General features: G+C 37.8%; 1 protein-coding gene and 1 long non-coding RNA gene across 4 annotated transcripts in view; one reads left to right on the forward strand and one right to left on the reverse strand.

Annotated features, from left to right (window-relative positions):
• LOC309631791 overlaps positions 1 to 26,783 on the forward strand; it is a 186,672-nt gene that overhangs the window by 102,781 nt on the left and 57,108 nt on the right. The gene's annotated exons all lie outside the window — the stretch shown is intronic.
• The window catches only part of UMAD1 (UBAP1-MVB12-associated (UMA) domain containing 1), a 240,760-nt gene continuing 220,044 nt past the window's right edge, over positions 6,068 to 26,783 (reverse strand). For all 3 annotated transcript variants that reach the window (XM_082398655.1, XM_082398653.1, XM_082398654.1), the window contains one exon: positions 6,068 to 11,718. In XM_082398655.1, coding sequence (XP_082254781.1) covers positions 11,461 to 11,718 — 258 coding nt within the window. In that variant the 3' untranslated portion in view covers positions 6,068 to 11,460. The remainder of the gene's footprint in view (positions 11,719 to 26,783) is intronic.

The raw sequence follows: 26,783 nt of genomic DNA on the forward strand, positions 1-26,783 counted from the left end.
CAAAGAGTAGAGTTTGAAAAGGATGGGGAGAGAGGTACTTTACAGTGGAGAAACCTGGCGAACACGACCTTGGCCAGGTGATAATGGTTAACATCAATATGTCATGTTGATAGCATGTATCCTTGATATGATATGATCTTATCGAAGGGCACTTTACCTTTGCAGTCTTCCTCCCAAAACCCATAACTGTAGTCTCATCATTTGAAAATATTAGGTTAAACCCCAGTTGAGGGACATTCTACAAAACACTTGACCGGTACTCCACAAAACTGTCATGGCTGTCGTAAACAAGAAATGTCTGAGAAATTGTCACAGCCAAAAGGAGGCTAAGGAGACATGACTAAATGTAAAGTGTTATGCTGGATGGGATGTTGGAAGGGCAAAAGGACATTAGAAGAAAACAGAAATCTAAATAGAGTGTGGACTTTAGTTAATAGTAATGTCTCAATTACTTAGTTGTAGCAAATGTATCGTAGTAATGTAAGATGTTCAAAATAGTGAAACCTGGGTGAGAGGTATACAGGAACTCTGCACTATTTTTGTAACTTTTTAATAAATCTGTAACTATGTATTCTAAAATAAAACATTTCTTAAATTAAAAAAAAAAAGGTGATCAACGTATTGCTATATTGACTGTAGCAGAGTTCTTATGCATCTTTCTTTTTCTCTTTTTCACCCCAGCTACCCACCAAACTATATGGCATAAAGAGTCTTTTTCCTGACACATAAGAATTCTCTGTCTTTCAGGCCAATGTAGTGTAAATGACGTGAAACTTATTGTGAAAATTTTAGATTTCCCAATAATATTTAGGTCATGCCCTTAGTAATATGACACTAATGCTCAAAAGATAATATCCACAAACCCATATTTCTCAACAGCTTAAAAGGTGTAACATCCTTCAGCCACGTATCCAATATACTTATATTGCATGTGAATATTATTAATGACATTATTAATAAGACAATGTATTAACCTCTGAAGGTAACATACTCTTTGTTAGATTACAGTGTTCATTTATTGATCAGTTGTTATCATGAGAGGTAAGGGGGTAGGGTCCATACACCACTGTTTTAGAACATGGATGAGATTATTCCTTTGCTACTCCATTCTGTCCTTTAGAATGATAATCAGGTCTCTGGGAATTTTAGAAAATATTTCTTTCTACATACTGTTTTCTTTCTTCCTTTTTTTTTTTTTCCTCCTGAGTTTGCAAGACTTAATTGCATCAGCATCAGCCAAATAGTTGTTGTTATAAGATGTTATAAGGGAGTGGTGTTTTGTTTTTTGTTTTGTTTTGTTTTGTTTTGATGGTTAGCATTTTTTAGCAATGTAGTATTCATTAATCATTTAAAAAATTTTTATTTTATATTGGAGTATAGTTGATTAACAGTGTTGTGTGAGTTTCAGGTATACAGCAAAGTGATTCAGTTATACATGTATCTATTCTTTTTCAAATTCTTTTCCCGTTTAGGTAGTTACAGAATATTGAGCATAGTTCCCTGTGCTATACAGCAGGTCTTTGTTGGTTATCTATTTTAAATATAGCAGCGTGTACATGTTAATCCCAAACTCCCAATCTGTTACCCCCCTCAACCTTCCCTGCTGGTAACCATAAATTCAATCTCTAAGTCTGTGAGTCTCTTTCTGTTTTGTAACTAAGTTCATTTGTATCATTTTTGTAGATTCTGCATATAAGCGATATCATATGATATTTGCCTTTATCTGTCTGACTTACTTCACTTAGTATGAGAATCTCTAGGTCCATCCATATTGCTGCAGATGGCATTATTTCATTCTTTTTAATGGCTGAGTAATATTCCATTGTATATATGTGCCACATCTTCTTTATCCATTCATCTGTCAATGGACATTTAGGTTGCTTCCATGTCTTGGCTATTGTAGGCAGCACTGCAGTGAACACTGGGGTGCATGTATCCTTTCAAATCATGTTTTTCTCTGGATACATGCCCAGGAGTGGGATTGCTGGATCGTACGGTAGCTCTATTTTTAGTTTTTTTAAGGAACCTCCATACTGTTCTCCATAGTGGCTGTACCAATTTACATTCCCACCAACAGTGTAGGAAGGTTCCCTATTCTCCACACCCTCACCAGCATTTACTGTTTGTAGGCTTTTTGATGATGGCAATTCTGACTGGTGTGAGGTGATATCTCTTTGTTGTTTTGATTGGCATTTCTCTAATAATTAGTGATGTTGAGCATCTTTTCATGTGCCTCTTGGCCATCTGTATGTCTTCTTTGGAAAAATGTCTATTTAGGTCTTCTGCCCATTTTTGGATTGGGTTGTTTTTTGGATATTGAGCTACGTATCTTTAATCCATTTAGGTCTTTATGTTTGCATATGGTGTTAAAGAATGTTCTAGTTTCATTCTTTTACATGTAGCTGCCCAGTTTCCCCAGCACCATTTATTGAAGAGACTTGTCTTTTCTCCATTGTATAGTCTTGCCTTCTTTGTCGTAGATTAATTGCATGCACCTATGGGTGCATGAGTTTATTTCAGGGCTTCCTATCCTGTTCCATTGATCTATATTTCTGTTTTTGTGCCTTTACTATACTGTTATGATGACTGTAGATTTGTAGTATAGTCTGAAGTCAGGGAGCCTAATTCCTCCAGCTCCGTTTTTCTTTCTCAAGATTGCTTTGGCTATTGGGGGTCTTTTGTGTCTCCATACCAATTTTAAGATTTTTTGTTCTAGTTCTGTGAAAAATGCCATTGGTAATTTGATAGGGATTGCACTGAGTCTGTAGATTGCCTTGGGTAGTATAGTCATTTTGACAGTATTGATTCTTCCAATCCAAGAACATGGTATATCTTTCCATCTTTTTGTGTCATCTTTGATATCTTTCATCAGGGGCTTACAGTTTTTGAAGTATAGGACTTTTGTCTCCTTAGGTAGGTTTATTACTAGGTATTTTATTCTTTTAGATGAGATGGTAAATGGGATTGTTTCTTTAATTTCTCTTTCTGATTTTTCATTGTTAGTGTATAGAAATACAACAGATTTCTGTGTATTAATTTTGTATCCTGCAACTTTACCGAATTCATTGATGAGCTCTAAAAGTTTTCTGGCAGCATCTTTAGGATTCTCTATGTATAGTATCATGTCATCTGCAAACAGTGACAGTTTTACGCCCTTTTCCAATTTGGATTCCTTTTACTTCTTTTTATTCTCTGATTGCCATGGCTAGAATTTCCAAGCTATGTTAAATAAAAGTGTCGAGAGTGGATATCCTTGTCTTGTTCCTGATCTTAGAGGAAATGCTTTCAGCTTTTTACCATTGAGCTGTAGGTTTGTCATATATGGCCTTTATTATGTTGAGGTATGTCCCCTCTATGCCCACTTTCTGGAAAGTTTTTACCATAAATGTGTGTTGAATTTTGTCAAAAGCTTTTTCTGCATCTATTGAGATGATCATATGGTTTTTATTCTTCAATTCGTTGATGGGGTTTATCACACTGCTTGATTTGCGTATGTTGAAAAATCCTTGCATCCCTGGGATAAATCCCACTTGATCATGGTGTATGATCCTTTTAATGTATTGCTGGATTCAGTTTGCTAGTATTTTGTTAAGGATTTTTGTGTCTAATGGCCTGTAATTTTCTTTTTTTGTGATATCTTTGGTTTTGGTATCAGGGTGATGGTGGCCTCATAGAATGAGTTTGGGAGTGTTCCTTCCTCTGCGAGTTTCTGGAATAGTTTCAGAATGATAGGTGTTAACTCTTCTTTAAATGTTTGATAGAATTTGCCTGTGAACCTACCTGGTCCTGGACTTTTGTTTGTTGGGAGTTTTTTTTGGCTACATTGGGTCTTTGTTGCTGCACATGGGCTTTCTCTAGTTGTGGCGAGCGGGAGATACACTTCGTTGCAGTGCACGGGCTTCTCCTTGTGGTGGCTTCTCTTGTTGTGGAGCATGGGCTCTAGGCATGTGGGCTTTAGCTGTAGCACGTGGGCTCAGTAGTTGTGGCTCATGGGCTCTAGAGTGCAGGCTCAGTAGTTATGGCGCACGGGCTTAGCTGTTCCGTGGCATGTGGGATCTTCCCAGACCAGGGATCGAACCCATGTCCTCTGCACTGGCAGGTGGATTCTTAACTACTGCACCACCAGGGAAGTCCTTGTTGGGAGTTTTTTAATCACAGTTTCAAATTCAGTACTTTTGACTGGTCTGTTCATATTTTCTGTTTCTTCCTGGTTCAGTCTTGGGAGATTGTACCTTTCTAAGAATTTGTCCGTTTCTTCTAGGTTTTCCATTTTATTGGCATATAGTTGCTTGTAGTAGTCTCTTATGATCTACTTGTATTTGTATTTCTGTGGTGTCTATTGTAACTTCTCCTTTTTCATTTCTAATTTTATTGATTTGAACCCTCTCCCTCTTGATGAGTCTGGCTAAAGGTTTATCAATTTTGTTTATCTTCTCGAAGAACCAGCTTTTAGTTTGATTGATCTTAGCTATTGTTTTCTTTGTCTCTATTTTACTTATTCCTGCTCTGATCTTTATGATTTCTTTCCTTCTACTAACTTCGGGTTTTGTTTGCTCTTCTTTCTCTAGTTGCTTTAAGTGTAAGGTTAGGTTATTTATTTGTGATTTTTTGTGTTTCCCGAGGTACAATTATATTGCTATAAACTTCTTAGAACTTCTTTTGCTGTGTCTCATAGGTTTTGGATTCATCCTTTCATTTTCATTTGTCTCTAGGTATTTTTTGATTTCCTCTTTGATATCTTCAATAATCCATTGGTGGTTTAGTAGCATATTGTTTAGCCTCCACGTGTTTGTGTTTTTTACAGTCATTTTTTCTTATAGTTTATTTCTAATCTCATAGCATTGTGGTCAGAGAAGATGCTTGATCTGATTTCAGAGTTCTTAAATGTACCAAGGCTCACTTTATGGCTCAGCATGTGATCAGTCCTGGAGAATATTCCATGTGCACTTGAGAAGAATGTGTATTCTGCTGCTTTTGGATGGAATGCTCTATAAATATCAATTAAGTCCATCTGGTTTAATGTGTCATTTAAGGCCTGTGTTTCCTTACTGATTTTCTGTCTGGATGATCTGTCCATTGATGAAAATGGGGTGTTAAAATCCCCCACTGCATATTATTGTGTTACTGTCGATTTCTCCTTTTATGGCTGTTAGTATTTGCCTTATATATTGAGGTGTTCCAATGTTGGGTGCATATATATTAACAATTGTTACGTCTTCTTCTTGGATTGATCCCTCAATCAATATGTAGTGTCCTTCTTTTTCTCTTATATTAGTCTTTATTTTAAAGTCTATTTTGTCTGATATGAGTATTGCTACGCCAGCTTTCTTTTGGTTTCCATTTGCATGGAATACCTTTTTCCATCCCCTCACTTTCAGTATGTATGTGTCCCTAAATCTGAAGTGGGTCTCTTCTAAACAGCATATATACAGGTCTTGTTTTTTTATCCATTCAGCCAGTCTATGTCTTTTGGTTGGAGCATTTATTTTTTAATTTTTTAAAAAGTATTAAAGAAAATAACTTTACTTAAAAAATTTTTTATTGGTGTATAGTTGATTTACAGTGTTGTGTTACTTTTTGCTGTACAGCAAAGTGAGTTAGATATACATATACATATATACATATATCAACTCTTTTCGGATTCTTTCCCATATAGGTCATTACGGAGTAGAGTTCCCTGTGCTATACAGTAGGTCTTTATTAGTTATCTATTTTATATATAATAGTATGTATATGTTGATCCCAATCTCCCATTTATCCCTCCCCCACTTCCCCCCTGGTAACCATAAGATTGTTTTCTACACCTGTAACTCTCTGTTTTGTAAATAAGTTCATTTGCACCATTTTTTTAGATTCCACATATAAGCAATAATATATGATATTTGTCCTTCGCTGACTTACTTCACTCAGTGTGACAATCTCTAGGTCCATCCATGTTGCTGCAAATGGCATTATTTCGTTCTTTTTTATGGCTGAGTAATATTCCATTGTGTATATGTACCACTGGTTGGAGCATTTAATCTGTTTATGTTTAAGGTAATTATCGATATGTATGTTCTTATTGCCATTTGGTTGTTTTGGATTTATTTTTGTAGGTGTTTTCTTCCCTTCCTGTTTTGTTCTCTCCTCTTGTGATTTGATGAGTAACTTCAGTGCTGTGTTTGGATTCCTTTTTTCTTTTTTTGTGTGCGTGTCTATTGCAGATTTTTGGTTTGTGGTTACCATGAGGTTTTGATATAGCAGTCTATATATAGACAAGATTGTTTTAAGTTGCTGGTCTTTTAATTTCAAATGCATTTCCAACATCCTGCATTTGTGCTCTCCTCTTCTCACAATTGCTGGTTTTGATATCATATTTGTGTGTGGATGATTTCCTACCTTTACTTTATGTTTGCCTTTACTGGAGCTTTCCCAGTCGTAATTTTCTTGTTTCTAGTTGTGGCCTTTTCTTTTCCACCTAGAGAAGTTCCTTTAGCTTATGTTGCAAAGCTGGTCTGATGGTGCTGAATTCTCTTAGCTTTTGCTTGTCTGTAAAGCTTTTGATTGCTCCATCAAATCTAAATGAGAGCCTTGCTGGGCAGAGTATTCATGGTTGTAGGTTCTTCCCTTTCATCACTTTAAATATGTCATGCCACTCCCTTCTGGTCTGCAGAGTTTCTGCTGAGAAATCAGCTGATAACCTTATGGGGATTCTCTTGTATGTTATTTGTTGCTTTTTCCTTGCTGCTTTTAAGATTTTTCTCTTTGTCTTTAATTTTTGTCAATTTGATTACTATGTGTCTTGGCATGTTCCTTCTTGGATTTATCCTGCCTGGGACTCTCTGTGCTTCTGGACTTGGGTGACTGTTTCCTTTCCCATGTTAGGGAATTTTTCAGCTATTATCTCTTCAAATATTTTCTCAGGTCCCTTCTCTCTCTCTTCTCCTTCTGGAACCACTATAATGCCAATGTTGGTGCATTTAATGTTGTCCCAGAGGTGTCTTAGACTGTCCTCATTTTCATTCTTTTTTCTTTGTTCTGTTTTGCAACAGTGATTTCCACCATTCTGTCTTCCAGCTCACTTATCCGTTCTTCTGCCTCAGTTATTCTGCTATTGATTCCTTCTAGTGTATTTTTCATTTCAGTTATTGTATTGTTCACCTCTGGTTGTTTGTTCTTTAGTTCTTCTAGGTCCTTGTTAAACATTTCTTTAATCTTCTTGATCCGTGCCTCCATTTTTTTCCCAAGATCTTGGATCATTTTTATTATCATTACTCTGAATTCTTTTCCAGGTAGATTGCCTATCTCCACTTCACTTAGTTGTTCTTCTGGGGTTTTATCTTGTTCCTTCATCTGGGACATAATCCTCTGCCATGTCATTTTGTCTAATTTTCTGTGACTGTGGTTTCCATTCCACAGGCTGCAGAGTTGTAGTTCTTCTTGCTTCTCCTCTCTGCACCCTGGCTGTCTAAGAGGCTTGTGCAGGCTTCCTGGTGAGAGGGACTGGTTCCTGCCCACTGGTGGGTGGAGCTGGGTCTTTTCCCTCTGGTGGGCAGGGCCAAGCTAAGGGGTGTGTTTAGAGGGCTGTGGGCTCAGGAAGACTTTAAGCAGCCTGTCTGCAGATGGGTGGGACAGTGTTCCTGCCCTGTTGGTTTGGCTTGAGGTGTCCCAGCACTGGAGCCTACAGGATGTGGAGTAGGGCCATGTCTTCGTAAGAAAATGGTGGCCTCCAGGAGGGCTCACGCCAATAAAGTGTATTTTAATAGAAGTAATTTACAATGTTTTGTTAATTTTGGGTATATAGCAGTGACTCCATTATACATACACATAAATTTTTTTTCAGATTCTTTTCCATTACAGGTTATTACCAGATATTGAGTATAGTTCCCTGTGCTATACAGTAGGTCCTTGTTGTTTACCTATTTTATATATAGTATGTATTTGTTAATCCCCAAATCCTAATTTATCTCCCCCAACCCCGCTATACCCTTTGGTAAACCCTACGTTTGTTTTCTATGTCTGTGAATCTATTTCTGTTTTGTAAGTCAGTTCATTTGTATCATTTTTTTAGATTCCACATATAAGTGATATCATATGATATTGGCTTTATCATACTAAGTAAAGTAAGATAGAGAATCTCTAGGTCCATCCATATTGCTGCAACTGGCATTATTTCATCTTTATGACTGAGTAATATTCTATTGTGTGTGTGTGTGTGTGTGTGTGTGTATATATATATATATATATATATATATATATATACCACAACTTCCTTATCCATTCATCTGTTGATAGACATTTAGGTTGCTCCCATGTATTGGCTATTGTAAATAGTGCTGCTATGAACAATTGGGGTACAGGTGTCTTTTTGAATTAGAGTTTTCAATTTATACTGTTTTCAATTTATCATTTTACTTTGAGAAAGAGAAAAAAAGTGTTGGTGTCAATGAATGTTTACTTAAAAAAACTATTTGGGTTTCCAGAATTGTTAACAAGAAATGTGCTCTTGTTAATATTTAATGGTATGATTTTAAAAGTTCAGTTAATCAAAGTTTAATTAAACAGATTAACAAATTGGCCAGAATCTCCTCTCTAATTCTGTTTTTAGGAAAGAATGCAAATGTCGTTAAAGAGAGCTGGAAAAAAAAAGAAAAAAATCATGGAACTTCCTGAATGTATTTTAGGGTTAACAATAAGATTCAGTAAAATTGCTTGTATATTCTATACCTACAGTACTTTTACAATGATAACTTGTATTGAGGAAAAGGACCATGATGCTTGATAAGGAGAGGGAAAAAAGTGTTCCCTATGGAATTCTTAACTAAGGAATTGCAGAAGAGTCAACCAACATATTTTAGCAATATTTTTATTAGTGAGGTATTTTGTATAGGAAAAAATAATGGGGCAGGAGGGATCTACAATATAAATGTAGGTAGCTATATATTTTTATATTACTCGTTAAGCAGTTCAGTTAGTATGTATTTTGCATTTCATTAGACTGTTGTATGTGTGGTTAGTAATGAGAATTATAAGAGCTCCCTTTCCCAGAACACCTATGGTGTGTTCGAGATTTATGCTGCCAGGCATTTGACATACACCATCTAAAACCTAACATAACCCTGCAAGATGCATACAATTACTATTTAACTGGAGAAGGAACTAAGGACACAAGAAATCAAGGGACTAACTCCAAATCCCACAGCTTGTAAGTGAGGGAGCCATTACAAACTCTGGTTGCCTCAAATGCACCAGAGCATACAAGCTTTGTTATAATCCATATTATAATTATTAACACTATTAAAGGAAATATTTATCACTAACTAGGTGACTTAAATCATTTAACCGTTCTAGGCTTCAGGTTTCTCTTTGGTAAAATGGAGTTGGCTAGTTGATTTGTAATGTTCTTCCAGTTTTCAAAAAGTAAAACATTGATTTAATATAGAGTAAGAAAATTAAAATGGACATTTTTACAATGTTTTTTGTTAAAAATAGGTCATTAACACTGGCCTTTACTAAATCTTGTGATGATGGGGATCTACCTTAAGATGTTCAGGTGATTTTTCCCAAATCTCTAGTCTTATTAAGCCAGGACTAGTGATCTTACCATTTTCTATGTTATTCCTTAAAACTTACATATAAGAGGAAATTTCGTAATTTTCTCTGGACTACAAAAACTATGTACTTAAATCTTGGCCTTTCAAAGAATCAATAACTTGCACTCAGATATGAATAATGCAAAGAAAATCATTTTTCTGATCTGAAAATAATAAAAATATCAGTTTTTTAAAATTCATGTTTATTTAAATATCTTTTATAGACAAATGAAAATACAAGCATATTTATAACATGGTAGACATACATATAAATGAAATGTATAAGTACTTTAGACAAAATTTAACACATAGACAAATTGATAACATGCTTACACTTGGCTTTAACATTGGCTGTACATTAACACGGATATTAAAAAAAAAGATGTTTTCACAAAAACTGCTATAAAATGGTCACATTTGTCTTAGTAATAAGTTAGATTTCTTAGACTGATGTTTTATGAAAACTATGTGAAGCTCTAATTTAATCATTCACCTCATATGGTAGCATTATTTGTAAGTGAAGCATATTTCCGTCAATGGAAATGTACGTTTAACTTTTAAATAATATAACATTTTATCAAGACCATGCCACATATATTAAACAAACATGCATGACACATTAACACTTGAATAACTCATGTACCTTTATGCACAGTATTTAGTTTTGCTATGGCACTCTACCTTTGTGAAAAATATATTTAAGATTTGGCACAGAATCAATAAATTGTATTGCCACTCATCAGAACAAATGTGATTTAAATTTTCCATGGCATAGAAAATGCTCTGTCACAATTTACCTCTTCCCTTTACAGTTTATGGACCAATGGCAATTTTCTATTTTAGTTGGAATAAATAACAGATATTCACGAACTAAAAGTCCTGTTTAGGTGTTTTGCCTACACTCTAATTGGAAATGAGTCAGTTGCACTTTTTGTAGCAGTAAAACATTTCCATCTGTATTATGGCCAACGAATTTCTAAATAAGGGCTTTATCAGCAATAATACATATCATTATGAGATGCTTTTCTTTGGGAGGCAGAGAGGTTGAAAGGAAATATGGATCTCTTCATAAACCGGGAACATAGGTGGTAAGGAGAACAAATGCCAACTGAGGCAGAAGCAGGGAACGTTCTTTGGAAAGCTGGTGAGAGAGCAAACCGTGAAGTAGCAAAAAACAAAGGCAGGAACTCAGGACTCCATCAAGGTGGAAAAGACTGCCATGGGATTAGGAAACCAAAATCTGTCACTCAAAAGAAACAGTATCCAGAGCATTCTTCTTACGGCATTCTTATATCAGCAAACTACCATTGCTTTCTAGGAAAAGTTGTAAATTTCCACATCAATGTCTAAATCAAGACTGAAGAAATTAAGCTAACTAACTAACTGCCAACTTTTTTCTTTTTTTTTTCTGAATTCATTAATAAACACAGTGGAAGGAGAAAGGGGAAAACATTAAGTAAGTTTCTTCCAAACCAGAGAAGAGAAATCACACTCCCTCTAAGTGGAGACTTCTTCAGTTTCTCGTGGTAACTAAGAAAAATGCCTCAGTTCTTTTTCACAGTTTTTCTAAGATAAATGTGAGGTGTTGTATTTTGAGAGACCGGTTGACGGAATCTACTCCTTCCATAAAACCTTGATAAATTAATATTTGTATTTATTATTAGGGGGAAAAGGAAGTAGTAGATCTTAAGTTTACTTTTTATACAAATATGCTTTATTCTAAAAAAAATAGAGCAATGAATGTAATATTATTTGCTTTATGATCCTTGCTTTTCTGAGGGCCTTTAAGGGCCTTTAAACAGGGAAATGTCAAAAAAACATCACACAGGTTAAATAAAAGAGGCAAACTTTTGCCTTAAAGCTGTTAAGGTGCAAACAGACATAAAGATTACGAACCATAGAGCACTGAGTTTTCAAGAGTGAAATCATACCAAAACCTTGATAAGTTTTCGCTGACATCATAGGAGAGTAAGTGGTCGGGAAGGTCACTGATGGTGCCCTGCACGGCCAGCACATGCGGGGCCAAGGTGAAGGGTACGTCGCTCAGAAGCTCGGCCATTAATGAGCTGTTTTCCAGAGTCTGGCCTGCCTTATTTTCCATCTCGGGGCCTGCTACAGTCACACTGGATGAGTTTTCTTTGCCAATCTAAAAATACATATATACTTAAGTCATTTAGACCTTATGGACTTTGAGGTTATATGGCATTAATATATCAAAATGTGGCATTAATATATCAAAAGTGATTGAGAAATGTGGAATATATAAACATTCCCAGATTAGAACGCAGCTATTTACTTACTTGAGAAATAAATCCATCTATATCTCTACTAGGTTTTATTTTATTTTTTTTTAAATTTATTTATTTTTGGCTGTGTTGGGTCTTTGTTGCTGTCGTGGGCTTTCTCTAGTTGCAGTGAGCAGGGGCTACTCTTCGTTGCGGTGCACGGGCTTCTCACTGCAGTGGCTTCTCTTGTTGTGGCTCACAGGCTCTAGGCACGCGGGCTTCAGTAGTTGTGCATGGGCTTAGTTGCTCCGCGGCATGTGGGATCTTCCTGGACCAGGGCTCGAACCCGTGTCCCCTGCATTGGCAGGTGGATTCTTAACCACTGCGCCACCAGGGAAGTCCTCTACTAGGTTTTAAAATGAATCCTAAGCCCTACTCTTATTCAGATGGACCACCTACGGACCCCTCCAATACAAATGGGCCCTCTTGCTGTTTCGCTAGCCCAGATAATGTCCACAAAGTCTTTCTCTGCTTTTCCAAATCTGATGTCAGCTTTCAGGCTCCACAGAATCCCCAGCTTCCTTCTGAAATCTTATATCAACATAGTTCAAAGTGACCTTGCTCACTTGAGAATGACCATGGGGCAAATTGCCCAGGATATTATTTGGCATTTCCTTTACATGTCCTTGCTAGTTGCTGTTTCACGTGCTTATGTCTTATCCCCAACTAGAATCTCGGGTCCTTGAGGGCAAATAATCTATTTTACCTATCTTTGTGTTCTCTGTCTTGCAAACGTTACTGCTTTACCCTAATACATACTTGGGAATTTACCTCTAATGTGTACCGTACATAGTGGTTGATAACCTGCCTTTTGCTGGAACTAAAATCCTGTTATGTAAGTTATTCAAATAAGAAGAATCGATACATCTTGTTCAATTTCTTTTAAAGTTGGTATGTCTTGCATACAGGAGTTTACCAAAAGACATGCAGCACTAGGGTGTTCATAGTAGCACTCAATGCAAGCCCTGAGCTGGTAGAGTGAGCTGGTATCCATTCATCAATAGTAGAATGGATAATAAACAGAAGTATATTTACAGCAATGAGAACGAACAACCTGCAGCTGAAACCTAACTCAAACCAGGTCAGGCAAAAATTTATTCCCCCCCCCCACCCCCCAGTCTCATGGAGAATCAAACTCCCGAGTCTTTACAAGGCCCATTGTGATCTGGCCTCGGGTACTTCTCTGGCCTTAGCCCGGCTGGTCTGTCCTTGCTCAGGCCCCTCTAGTTCCACTGTCTCCTTGCCGTGGCTCGTGCACAGTCAGCCTGCTTCTGCCTCAGGCCTTTGTTTTTCCAGATCCTCCGCCCAAGAGGTTCTTCTCCCACATAAACACAGGGCTCTTTCCCTCCCCTCCTTCCCAGTGGTGGCCCAAATGTTACCTTCTCAGTGAGGCCTTTCCTGTTTCCTGCCACCTCACCTCGCCCACTCCAGCATTCCCTGCCTGCCTCTCCTCTCCATAGTCCTTGGCACCTGGTTATAATGGTATATAATTTATTCTGATTATCATACCTCAGAAGCTTAAGGAGTTTTTGTCTCTCATGTTCACTGCTGTATCCCAAATGCCAGGATGAGTGTCTAGCGTTCAGTAAATATTTGTTGAATAAATGAAAGCAGACAAGACTTTTGCCTGAATAGGGCTTATATTATAATGGCTATAAATGCTGATAAATTCCTATCTCTAAATCTGGAGGAGAATGATTTTCTGTGTAAGAAATAACAATTTTGTAAAACTTTTTATGGAAGTGCGAAATACAAACAGAAAGGAGGTACATCATAAGTGTATAGCTGGCTAAATTTTAACAGGCGAAACACCTATGAGCAACCGCTACCCAGATCAGGAAATAGAAATGACCCTATTTCTATAGGGTCATAGAAAGAGAGTGGTGCTCTCTTTCAGTCACAGTCAACTCCCTGACCCCTAGATCACCATTCCGACTTCTAACAACATAGACTGAGTCACCTATTTTTATATTTTAAATGAAGGTAATCATACATTTTTGTTTGCAGCTTTTTTCACTCAACAGTATATGTATGAGATTCATCCATGTTGTTGCATGTGGGATTAAAAATTGTTGAAGAACATATTTTTGCAGAGGAGATACATTCTGACTGATGGCTTAAAAGAATTCTTTGGTTGCCATGTTGACAGCAGGCAGTGAGGGGTACAGGGCCAGGGAAGGAAGTAGGAAGACCAGCTGGGAAAGAGAGATGATGGTGATGTGGATTAGGGATGTGATAGTAAAGGTGAGAGAAAGCGGTTGGGTTTTGGATAGACTTAAAGGTTAAAGTCAATAGGATGTGCTGATGGAATAGATGGTGGGGTGTGAGAACAAGAGTGGAGTCAAGTATGAGGCCAAAGTTTTTGGCTTGAGCAATAAGGATGGGTTCTCCATTCACAGGGATGGGGCTTGGACAGGAAGATCACGAGTTCAGTTTTGGATGTTCCCTGTGCCTAGCAGACATCTACGTGGAGCTGTTTGTTAGTGGGCAGAGGGATGTAATTCAAGTCTGGAGCTAGTGCAATCTGGTGGAGAAAGTCGGCTTGGTGTGTGTTTAAAAGAGGATGGGAGGAGAGAAAGTGAAGACAAATACGAGAACAGACTATTTTCCAGACATTATGCTGTAAACGGGAAAAGAGATATGGCCAGTAGCTGGAGAGGGAAGTGGGGTCATGAGGGCTTTCTCTTGATTTTTCTTTTTCTTTTTTAAGTTGGGAGAAACAATGTCTGTTTATATGCTAAAGAGAAGAAGCTCCTAAGAAAGGAAAACTCCACGGAGATTCTGTAGAGAAGGAACTGCTCTCTTCACAGGCATCCCCCAACACCTAGAACAGAGGCTCTCAAGAAATACCTGTGTAGTAAAATGACTCTGGATGAATGAAGTTACCAAACACATCCCTATCAAGAGTTGTTTTACAGCTTCATGTGAAAATAAAATACCAGAATACTTTTTCTTAGGATGGCAACTAGAACAAATGTAACCTCACCCGGTGATGACAAAGCTTTTTAGAAAGGTCCATGTATGCAACGAATGGACAGAATCTGCTTCCTGAAACCTGACTGGGATTTAAATAGTAAGTGTCCCTGGGTCAGCCGAGAGCACAGGTATCAGTGAGTAATGATGCCACAATTCCAGCTTCTTTAAAGGGCATCACTATACACTGGTTTCCTCAAGATTACAGATGCACCAGGGCTTTGGTTACCATGGGCCAGCATGGCAGAGTGTTTAAAAACACAGAGCATAGAGCTAGACTACTTGGGTACAAATCCTGCCTATTAATAAGCAAATGGCCTTGGACAAGTTATTCAACTTCTCTGCGTCTGTTTCCTTAGCTGTATTAGGAAATCAATAGTAGTACCTATTTCATAGAATTGTTATGAGAATTATATGAAGTAATATAAGTAGTAATTTATGAGTAAGCAGAATAATGCTTAGCACATGTTAAAAGTCAGTCATAAATAAAAACTTTAGGAATGTCAGACCCCTCTTGGCTTTAGATAAAGTCTAGGATCCATCCATTTCTTTTGTTTTTTTTGACAGTCACGGATGGTTCAAACAATCTTACCTTCCCCTCTCCTCTTATATCTTGTCTTCTCTCTTAATCTCATGGGCAAATGTTCCCTAGATCTGTTGATTGCATCCCATACTTGAACTTTCTTCTCTCTCTCCCTGAGTACAGAATGTTCTCCAGTTTCATTAGCCAAATCATCTCCTTTCTTAAACAAAAGCGTTCTTAAAATCTCACCTTCTCCACTAAAAAGGAGGTATGTTAACCCGGAGCACTCTGCTTTCTAAACATACAACTTCTAAGGTTTACCTCTCTGGCAGCAATAGTTATTCCTTTGTTCATGCTTTTATTAATGCTCTTCCCTTTCCTTTACAAATCATTCTTGTCTGTCAGAGCATAATTCCTTGAGGACAGACTATATCTAGTATAATAAAGGAATTGAGCCATGTGGTTTCTTGTTCAAGGTCTCCTGATAAAACTGCCATATGCCTTGAAGGGGGCTGCTTCATCCACCTGGGCCTCAGTTCTCTATTCTGTAAAATGAGTGGTGAGGGGCAGAAAATGATGATGAGGGTGGTGATGGTGACAGCAACTAGCATACGTTGAACACTTACTTTGTACCAGGCTCCACCTAAGTGGTCTAAGTATATGAACTCACTTAAGTCTTGCAACAGTAATGTAGGGCGTGTCCTATTACTAGTCTCATGTTAAAAACAAGAGGACACTGAGGCACAGAAAGGTTAAGGAAGTTGTCTCAGGTTACACAGCTAGCTAGTCTGTGGTAAAACTGAGAATCAAACTCAGTGTTCTTGAAACTTCTATATTCTAAGATCCTGTACCTTTCAGCCATGCTTTGGGTAGACTGGCTAACTGGATGAACAAAGCCTCGAAAATTTAGGGGACAGTACTGGAAAATATGACAGTTACTAACATAGCACCTTGGCTTAATTTAGAAGGAAAAAACGACTCTACTAGCTTTTACCTTTAGGAAGAAAGGATTGAGAAAATCATTAAGGTGACAGATCTTAGACTGAGGAAGGATGGAAAAGGAACTATAATTTAAGAGATATTTATCCCTGGAAATGAATCTACCAGTAGCCTGGATAAACCATGGGGGAAACACCATGGACAGTGAAACAAGATTGTCTATGAGTTGATCATGGGTGAAAGGGAGAGACAGGAAGGTACGTGGGCATGTACTACAGTATTCTTTCTACCTGTGTATATGTTTGAAGACTTTCCATAATAGAAAGTTTCCAAAATTTAAATTAAGTTAAAAAATACTGTGGACACAGTGTTCCACTAAATGCCTCCTAGAAGGCTCTGCATATCAGCGGTGCTATATGTCTTACTCCAGTATCTATTTCTTAACCGTTGGCTAGAGTGCCACGTTCCAGTCTCCAAGGAGGCTGCCTGCCCTCTTGGCAGCAAGGGTGAGTGCCATGATGCAGCTGCTGTTGGCATGCTGAGAGTTGGAAGGGGAGAAATTATAAGACAAAATCAGAGTAAGTCACAAAGAAAATGGGAGTCAAAATTCAAGGACCCTACACCCACTAACCCTGATCACTGAGTCCCTAGCTTGGCAGCCAATGGCAGCAGAGGTGGGGGGCTGAAGGCTGAGACAGGTGCATGAGTGCCCCTGCAAAAAGCAGCCTTCTCTCTTAGACACAAAGTCTTTCAATCTCTTTCATTTGCATAATACAATGGGTCTTTAAAGGGAAGAATGAGTATGTTAACCACAATGGAGCAGGAAGAAAAGAATCAATTAACCTTATGGTTAATAGCCAAATTAAACAAAAAAATACTTCAAATATTATGTTCATAAAGCATATTTGTTACTTTTGTGATTAATCCTGTTCACAGAAATGCTGCTATGATAATATTCTTGAATGTAAGTTCCTTCATATAATCTAGCTTTAATACTTCTTTTTCAAATTAATGTTTGCCCTTACACGGGTAAACATGGGTATACCATGTCAGAATCTTTTTTCATCTCAGGGAGAAAATAAATTTCCTTATTTGTATCACGACAACAAACAAAGTTTACAATTAATCAGCTGTTTTCATGTTTGTATAAAAATTATTTCTTGTTCATCAGTTAACCTGTTAAAAATGGGCTGGCCAGGTTTATCTTGGGTTCCTTACATTCTATTATCTTTGTTTCGAATAATTCAAAGTGGTTTATAGGCACTATTCTTCCCTTTCTTGCAGAAGGGCTGTAAAAAATCATGAGGTTCAATCTGTAAGATCTTCTTAGAGCTTAGGAAAAAACACACTCCAAGAGTACAAGGCACATAACACTTTTTAGTAAAGTCTTAGAAAAATGAAGTCACTTTCCCAGAGCAACAGAAGGTTAGTGGCATCCTTGTGAACCTCACTCTTGGGTGTTTGGAAGCAAGGAAATGGAGGTTTAAGAACAGACTACTACATTTTTCCTGGCACAAAGGCTCCACTAACCGCCATGAAATCTATTAAGGGGAGCCAACTTTGCAAACCCGCTAACAATTTGGAGACTTCATCTACTTAGCCATACCAGACTAAAGTATGAATAGTTTATTAATATGAACATCACCTATATTTGGCATCTTTTAAAACCTCCTGCCTTTTTCTGCAACCCGTGTCTCAGATAAGTAGAGATAAAATAGTGTCCTATAAAAGCAAAATACTGAAGCATTAAAATTTAGAAACCAGCCTTAACCCCAACAGTAACAGAACCTATTAAAAGAACATGAAACCAAGTACAAAACACCCATCTATCACATTCAATTTACATGCAAAGAAGGTAGCTATATCAACCATACTTCTAGGAAACGAATTATAGTAAGAAGAGGTAATATCCAGCTCTGACTGTCTATGCCTTTAAATTCTATGTCTATAAATAAAAGACATGTTCCCTTGAACAATAGCCTGAACAGGGAACACCGTCACTTTATCTCCTCAGATAACTATCCATTCTATTTTGGCTTCAGCTGCTATCTATCTGCTTGCGTTACATCAGCGTCTTGATGGGGGTAGGGTAGGGGGCAAATCTGAGTCAGAAGCATCAGGGGACAAGAGGTTAGGAAAAGGTGATACAAGCAATGGCACAGTTAAAGCAGTACTCAAGCTTCTTATTTTTTCTAAGAGGTTACTTGCCAATAAATGTCCGGCTAGCTGATAAAAGCCAGAGGATTGGGCTCTGCCACCTACATAAGTCCTAAGTAATAGTCTCCTTTCAATTGGGAGAAATTATATTGCAAAGGTAGAGACTATTTCCTGTTTTTCTGCAAATCCCCACTACCCAGAACAGTCATACCTGCACATGACAAGCACCCATTAAATATTTTGAATGGTGCTGAATCTGGTCCCTTTGTTCCTCCGATACCCTAGACGTGATTTTTAAATTAAGGGGTTGGTCCAAAGAAGCAAACAAAAGCCCAGAATACTTTGCCACTGATACAGATAAATTAGGCAGAAGAGAGCTGAAATCACTCAAAACTTCTGTGTTCCATGTGACTTGGGCTCCTAGTTCAAGGATACTACATATTTTGGTAGCAAACTAAGAGGCTAGATTAGAAAGCAGGTATTTTCTTTGCTCCCCTTTCTTTCTGATTTATGACATCATTTCAGTTTACATTTTGGTTCATTTCTTTTGTTTCATTATTTATTTGCTCCCCTTTTCTCTTCTTTCTTTTTTCCTCAGTGTTTCCACCTGCTCAAGCTTCCTGATTCTCCCATCTTTCTTTAAAAAAGAAAAAAAGTTCTCCTAACTTCCTCTTTTCAGAACTCCAGCTGACTGTAAGTGAAGAAGGAGAAGCAAGCCGGCTGTCACTTGCTTCTGTAATCTGTTCCATGTATTCTTGGAAAAGTGGCTTCACTAAAGCCAGAAAATCTTCTGTACTAGCCAACTGGAGTGGGGGAGCAGTGGAAAGAGGAAAGAGGAGCATTTTAGGAAATGAACCTGGAAGAAACAATGTGTTCAGTGTGGGATCCTGTTTAATACTGGTTTTGAAAATACAAAGGGCTGTTCCAGTGATTTTTTTGAAAAAATATTTAAGAAGTTTATAAAAATTCGTGATCTTTAACCTTAAGCTGTCCAGACATCTCCTATTTTCCCAGTAAGCCTCCCCCATTCGTTCTTTACGGCACGGATTTCACCGCTTCTCTTCTCTCGCCAACACCATCACCTTCCTCCTTGCTGTCAGCAGGTGGCTAGCCTCCTACTTAATAGAGAAAATAGGAACCATCAGCTAAGGATCTCCTCTACCTGCTGTATCCAAAAGACTTATCTACATTTGAAGCCATCTGTGCTGCCCTCCTCCTGCCCAAAGCGAACCCTTCCCCGGTGCTCCACATTCATCTTGGCCCCACTCTTCGAGGACATGGCTTCATCAGTCAGCAGGTGTCCCCTAATTGCTCATCTTTCATATAATCAGTTCACCATTTACAGAAAATTCTCCTCAGGTCTATATGGCCCATTGACATCTCACCCACTGAACTCCCCTCCCACACTATCTTTCTACTTTGTTTCTCAGACGGGCTGAGACCATTGCTGACACTGGCTATCTGCTTCATTCCTCACCCACTGCCATCTGCCTCTATCTCTGCCCCTCCACCGCCACTGATTTCTCCAAGGTTACTCATAATCACTCTTTTGCTAAACTCAGAAGATGACGTGAAGTGCTAAACTTACAGGACCTCTTCGTTGCACTTAAAACAGGTGACTCTTTGAGTTTTTATTTCTTGGCTTCTGTAACACTTGTTAGTTTTTCCTTCTGTCTGTTTTTTTGCCTATTTCTGAAATGGTATTTTCCAGGGCCTCATTTCTGTCCCTTTATTCTTAGTCTCAACACACTTCCCTGGATGAGCTTATCCATATCCAAGGTGCCTACTGCCCTACTCCTCCACCCAAAGTACATAAGTATGTTGATACATGCGTGTGTACACACACACACACACACACACCCCAATCTCGAACCCAGCTTTCTATCTAGAGCTCCTAACCCATATGTTCAAACCCTATTATACATTTTCTTTCAGATATTCAATAGGGATCTTAACTCAGTGTGTTCTAAACCTTGCTCTCATCTTTTCCCTCAGTCTACCCCAAACCTAATGCTCTCCTAATAAATATTTTCTGTATTGGTGAAGGGTACTAACACAGTTGCCCAACACAGAAACCTGAATTATCTTTGACTTCTCTTTCCCTCTCACTTCCTCTATTCAGTAAATGACAGTCCTACTGACTTTGATGTTTTTAATGTCTCCCCAAGTCCATCCATTTCTCTTTAGGTCCACGGTCACTCTCTTAGTGCAGGCCACCAGGGCCTCCTGCCGTGAATGTTACCAGAGCTGCCCCCTATGCTACATTCTCCCTATCACTGGTGATGTCTAAAACACATGCTCTTCCTTGCTTAAAACTCCTCAGTGCCTTTGGAGAAAAGCACGAACTCCTTATCATAGCACATAAGGTATGATCTGGCCTTGCTCATCCCTCCAGTTTCTTTTATTACCGTTCTCTAAACTCTTTACTCCATTTAAATGATTGCTATTATCCAAACATGCCAGGCTCTCTTTTTAGCTCTGAGCCTTGTCTTATTTTCAATTACTTTTGCCTAAATTAGGACATCTTTCTCTCTTTTACTACTCCCTTCATCTTGCCTATAGGATGCACTTCAGGACTCTTTTAGAAAGATTTCCGCAACTAACTCCTCAAACCTGGGCCATGTCCCTGTCCGTGTGTTCCCTTAACAGTCTGTGCATACCTCTCTCACAGTATATATCATACTGGAATCGAATTCTCTGTCACCCTCATAAAACTATGGGCAGCTCAAAGCCAGGGACAATAGATTTCCTCTCCATTTCCCTAGCAATCAGAGCAATGCCTGGCTCATGATAGGTGATCAATACATGTTTAGCGAATGGCTAAATAATTTAAATTTCTTCATATTATGTTAATCCTGGATTTCTGCATTTGTTTGTTTTTTCCTAATAAGACTTTACCACCTCTTTTCCACAATATCACTGACATGTGATACATGTCAGATAGAACTTAAAACTAGTTTGAGACCCCAGCTACATCTATTTCTTGAAGAAAGAGATGGGTTGTTCTTGACTTGCCAAATGAACCATTTCACAAATAAGTCTCCCAAAGGAAGCTCAATGAGGTCCTGCCACAATAGAGATGAAACTGTTTGGGAAATATTTTTACCAGAGACCTACCTTTCTTTCACTGAGAGAAGGACAGAAGCTAACCTTAGCTACTCCAAATTCCCCTTAATCAACTGTCTTAGTCTGTTCAGGCTGCTTAGACTAGGTAGCTTATAAACAACAGAAGTTTATTTCTCATGGTTCTGGAGGCTGAGAAGTCCAAGATCAAGGTGCTGGCAGATTCAGTGTGTGGTAAGGCCTGCTTTCTGGCTCACAGACTGCCCTCTTTTCGCTGTAACATCAAATGGTAGAAGGGTCCAAGGAGCTCCCTGGGGCCTCTTTTATAAGTGCCCTTATCTCATCCATGAGGTCTTTACCCTTGTGACCTAATCACCTCCCAAAGGTCCAGCCTCCAAATACTCTCACACTGGAGATTAGTTTCAACATGAGAATTTGGGGGGGATGCAATCAGTCTATAGCTTCAACCTGCCTTGCTTAGGAGCCAGTATTTCTCCACAACTATGTGGTACAGTCTGACGGAGCTTCAGGGCAGCCTGTGCTTGGGGGCAGGGGTATGGGGTACAGGGCCAGCAACAGGGCAGCAGGACTAGGTAAGCAGTGTAAGGGGAGGAAAGCCTGAGAGATGACAGCTGAAGAGGTGGGTAGGAGAGGGGATGGGGAGGTAAACACCATTTATTTAGTTTCTGTTCACCTCTGTTAAAGAGAAAAGCCTCTTTCTTCTTTGGTTTCCATAAAGAGGGATTTTTCTTTAAGCACCCTGGCCTTCTGCCCACCCCCTACTCCTCCCCAAGGAGGTAGAATGAGTTACCTGGTTGGTGGAAGACAGCCAAGGATCCATGTTTCTAGATGTGGGAAATTGAACCACCCAAGATCCTGAGGCCTGGGGAAAGTCTCTTTCTCCTTCTCTCTCTACTTGGACGAGGGGAGACAAGTAACCAGGGTAAGAGTGTGCGCTGTGCTGACTTAAACTTTCCCCACAGTCTAGACATGAGTTATTAGGACTGTGGAAGTCCATTTTAGCTGTTACACCAAGCCGCCTCCTCCAACCTAGGCTCTTTCAGTCAAAAGGGGGAGCACCATCTTGTTTCTCTGTTTGCTGGCTCTTTGGTCTTATTTCTCCATTGGCTCAGGATGCAGGTGAGGAAAAGCAGTGCCCTGTATTAGGACGTTAGGACCCCACCAATTTCTACTTCCCAAAGCAACTCTATTTACATTAAAAAAGAGAGGCATCTTAAACACACCAAAAAATAGAAACAAACCAGCAAAACCAAAGTCATGCAGATATGAAATGATCTGGAAATTTAAAATATAACAAAGTAATGGTTTTTAAAACTTATGTGCCCTATAATGCTCTATGAAACAACTTATTGGTATGATTTTATCAGTTTCATAATTCAGTTAAATCTATGAGATCAGAAAAGTTCTAATCAGAATCTTGGAAAAATGGCAATTAATATTTGTTTAGTGCTTTACATGGTTTTTGAAGTTGTCTCACATGTTATTTCATTTGAGCCTCACAAGCCACTAAATCTGATTGGGAAGCTATTGCTTCTATTCTCATCTTCCGAGGCTCAGAGTTTAGTGATTATCTACGGTCACACCACTACGAACTGACAAAGACTTGTACTCAGGGTCTCCTGACTTAGAATCTGATGTTCCCACACCAATACAAAGGTCATCATCAAGAGAAATAATTTTAAAGTTTACCTGTCTGGTTGTTTTATTTTTTAAAGAACTTAAATGTAACAATTTGTCTACGGGCAAGTGTTTTCTGGAGTAGAGGATGAAGTTCCAAAAATACAGACTGTGCCACTCTAGAAACAGCGTTTAAAGTAACGGTTCAGCTGAGCATCTTATTACTAGGTTAAATGTACCAAGCTGGATAAAAACTGTAATAGCTTAGAAAACTGTAGCATCTGATCACCGCCAAGGTTACACAATGGCTTAGGCTTTTGTGCACAAATTCTTCAAGCTTGTTATGCACGCCACAGTCCTGAAGAATTTGATATCGCTTATTAGTCACACTGGAACCTACTTAACTTCCCATTTACATAGTTTTATTTATTTCAAATATCTATTCAACTTCTTCAGAATGCAATGCAACAAGATCATATTTTTTCTAGGTAATTTCAAGGGAAAACGATGAAAAATGATCTTGCACATTTCCTCAGCACACTGACTATTAATTTCATTGTAATGATTTTCACTTTGTAAAACAAAGTACTTCAACTGTCTGCATATATAATCAGAAAGAAAATGGAATACTTTTCTATTTTTAAAGCTGGTAAGAGAATATAAATATATATATTTGTTTTTATATAACTAGATGTTTAAATGTATATAATTAGATGTTTATAATTAGATATAAAACCATGTTTTATACTTATATCATATTGATTGAATGGAAATAATACCATAGGATACTAGGAGGAAATACAAGAAGAAAGTAAATCTAAAAATATTAAGTAATAGCTACATGCTGGCTTTTTTGGCATGTGCTTTGATGAAATGAACATTTAATAAATTCATAACCTAAGTATAATATACATTTTTAAGAACAGACATTTAGATTTTAATCAATTCATGTTAAGGTTGTTGTTTGAAGACAGAAAGCTAATCTATTTTGCTGCTCTTTTAACTGCAAAATTTATATTTTGTCGTTGTTTTATCATTATTGTGTAAAAACATAAATACATAATTTTTAGTACGCACTTCAAATTGTCATGTCCATAGCCAGAATTCAAAGACAATTATCAGTAGGATCTCATGCTCACACTGCATATAAACATCTTTCTAATCTCAGGAAACAAATAATTCTTTACGAAATAGAAAAATACTAGTTAAGAAAAGCCTTAGTTTCTTTGTAAATTGAATTTGATGTGTGGAATGGTCCACACGCTTGAAAATACTATGGCTGGTGAATACACAATTGTACGTTTTCACACACAGATGCAAGTGAAAAAGAAATGCATCATACCAAGTTGAGTACAGAAATTATGAAGGTAGGCTAATTAAATTCCACTCAGAGGGCATTTGAGTGATAGTGTTACCTAGGTGTGCTGTACCTAACCCAGAACTCCACTAGAAAAACAGTGTTTGGAAAACTGAAGAGGTGAGCAGAAAGCTGTGTCACTTGACTTTGGCTCTCATTTGCAAAAAGGTTATATTTCAAAATAGAAGATGGGGCTGGAAAAGTAAACACAGCTGTGTTTTCTCCACCCCAGTGTGAGAATGAAGGGGCTCTTAGGAGTGGCAGGAGGCTAAGTCCCTTCTAGGTGCACACTCAGAGCCCCAAATAGAATGCTATTATTTCATTTTATGGCTAACTCAGGATAATATTTTTTATTGTGGTAAAATATACACAACACAAAATTTATCATCCTAACCATTTTTAAGTGTATAATTCAGTGGCACTAAATACATTCACAACGTTGCACAATTAACACCATTATCCATCTCTAGAACTTTTTTATCATCCCAGACAGAAACTTCATTCTGCTCTTGATAATAAGCAACAAACATTTAGGAGTCGAATACGAAAAATACAGGCAGGTACTAATCTTTTAATAATTCACCATTATATTATTAAGAACTCTGACTATATTTTCTCAGGCCAATGAGTCCACAACAGAGATGAAATCCTATATATCTTCAATAAACAGATGCAGGAAAATTATTATTATAGTATTCCTATTATAATTAGAATAACAATAAATAAGATAAAACATATGAAAATTATCTTGAATGTCAGTACTTGAAAAAAGGCAAATTAAGTTGTATGAGCTGAACTTTCGTAGAGAATCTGAAAGGTACTTCAGAGCACTGTCAAGACTGCTGGCCTAGGTTTGTTGTGGGGTATTTTAATTAGAAGTATCTCTAGGAAATCTGGAGAGCTGTGTTCATTAAGATTTTTTTGTTTTACTCCCATAAATAGTAAGGTGACATGGTAGAATTTTCCTGAAGTTAAGTGGCAAAATCTGATAGAGAGAAGGGGTATAAGAAAGATGTATGTGCATGAAAGAAAGCAATTCATTGGAAGTGAGAATGACTGGTTATCAGCAGTGAAAGTGAGAGTACAGTCCGTCAGCTAAGTGACAGAAATGGAAGATGGGATGTGATAGGAAGAGCGTCACACAGCTCCTTTTTTGGCCACCAGGAGACTTTACCATGGATCAACTTGGTTTTCACGATAGCCAACCCAGGGAGCAGAGAGGCCTCATGGAGGGTGGGAGGAAGAAGTAGCATCATGTAAATCTAGGACCCAGCTATTTGCATGGTGGTTCTTGGTAATCTGAGCACTAGTTTCCAAAGATCTAGTATTTCACCAAAGTTTCTAGGTAGTCAATTTTCAGAACACAGTACAGATTTTCCTTTAGCCTTCTAGAAATCATTGCTATGGCTTCAACTGCCAAAGTGGCCTAAAAATGAACACCTGTAATTTCCAAAAGTGTTCTTAAATGTACAGATTCTACACTCAGAATCCAACAGAGCCTGTTTTCCCCTCCTATGCCTTTTTTGCAGGTGAGTTGATGATGGGAATTCTCTGAAGAAAGTAGATAATTTATGGCTACCCATGAGGATGGAAATAAGGGTTTAGATTATGAACTCTGATATATACTAATAAGTAAATTATATTAGTTACTAGTGACTAATTATATTAACTTCATTTTGGTTCAGTCCTAATGTTCTAATAGTGTACTTATGTCTACTACCACAGATAGTTCACATTTAATGAGCACTTATTTGCCAGTCACTATTCTAAGTTTTTTACCTGTGTTATTTAATTTTTCCATTTAAGAGATGGGAAATACTGAAACGCAGAGAATTTAGTCTAACTCTAGAATTAGACTTTTAGCTGCTATTCTATTCTGCCTCACAAGTACAACACAGTCTAAGGAAACATCACTTCGTGCCTTTTTAAATGTGGCTTCTAAAGACCAAAAAAGTATCTTCTCCTTCAGAAAGGGTTGTAGTATACTTTTCTAATAATCATACTTTCTTTTTCTTTCAAAACAAAAACAAAAGCACATGGGATGGTAAGATACCAATTAAAAAAAAAAAAGGAAAAAACATTGGGTGTTGTATTATGTCTCATTTTTATATCTAGCTGGATACGCTAATTCTATGTGGATCTTAGAAACCCTGAAATTACAGACCGCTCAGACTATTTTAATCCCTAAAAGCACCGTTGTGAAGCCTCAGTAATATATTTTTAAAATAACCTTTTTACCTTAACCAAATATATTCCAGTTAAATTTAAGAACCTAA

The sequence above is a fragment of the Balaenoptera borealis genome (genome assembly GCF_965194805.1).
Source record: "Balaenoptera borealis genome assembly, chromosome: 7".
NCBI classification, from domain to species: Eukaryota; Metazoa; Chordata; class Mammalia; order Artiodactyla; family Balaenopteridae; genus Balaenoptera; species Balaenoptera borealis.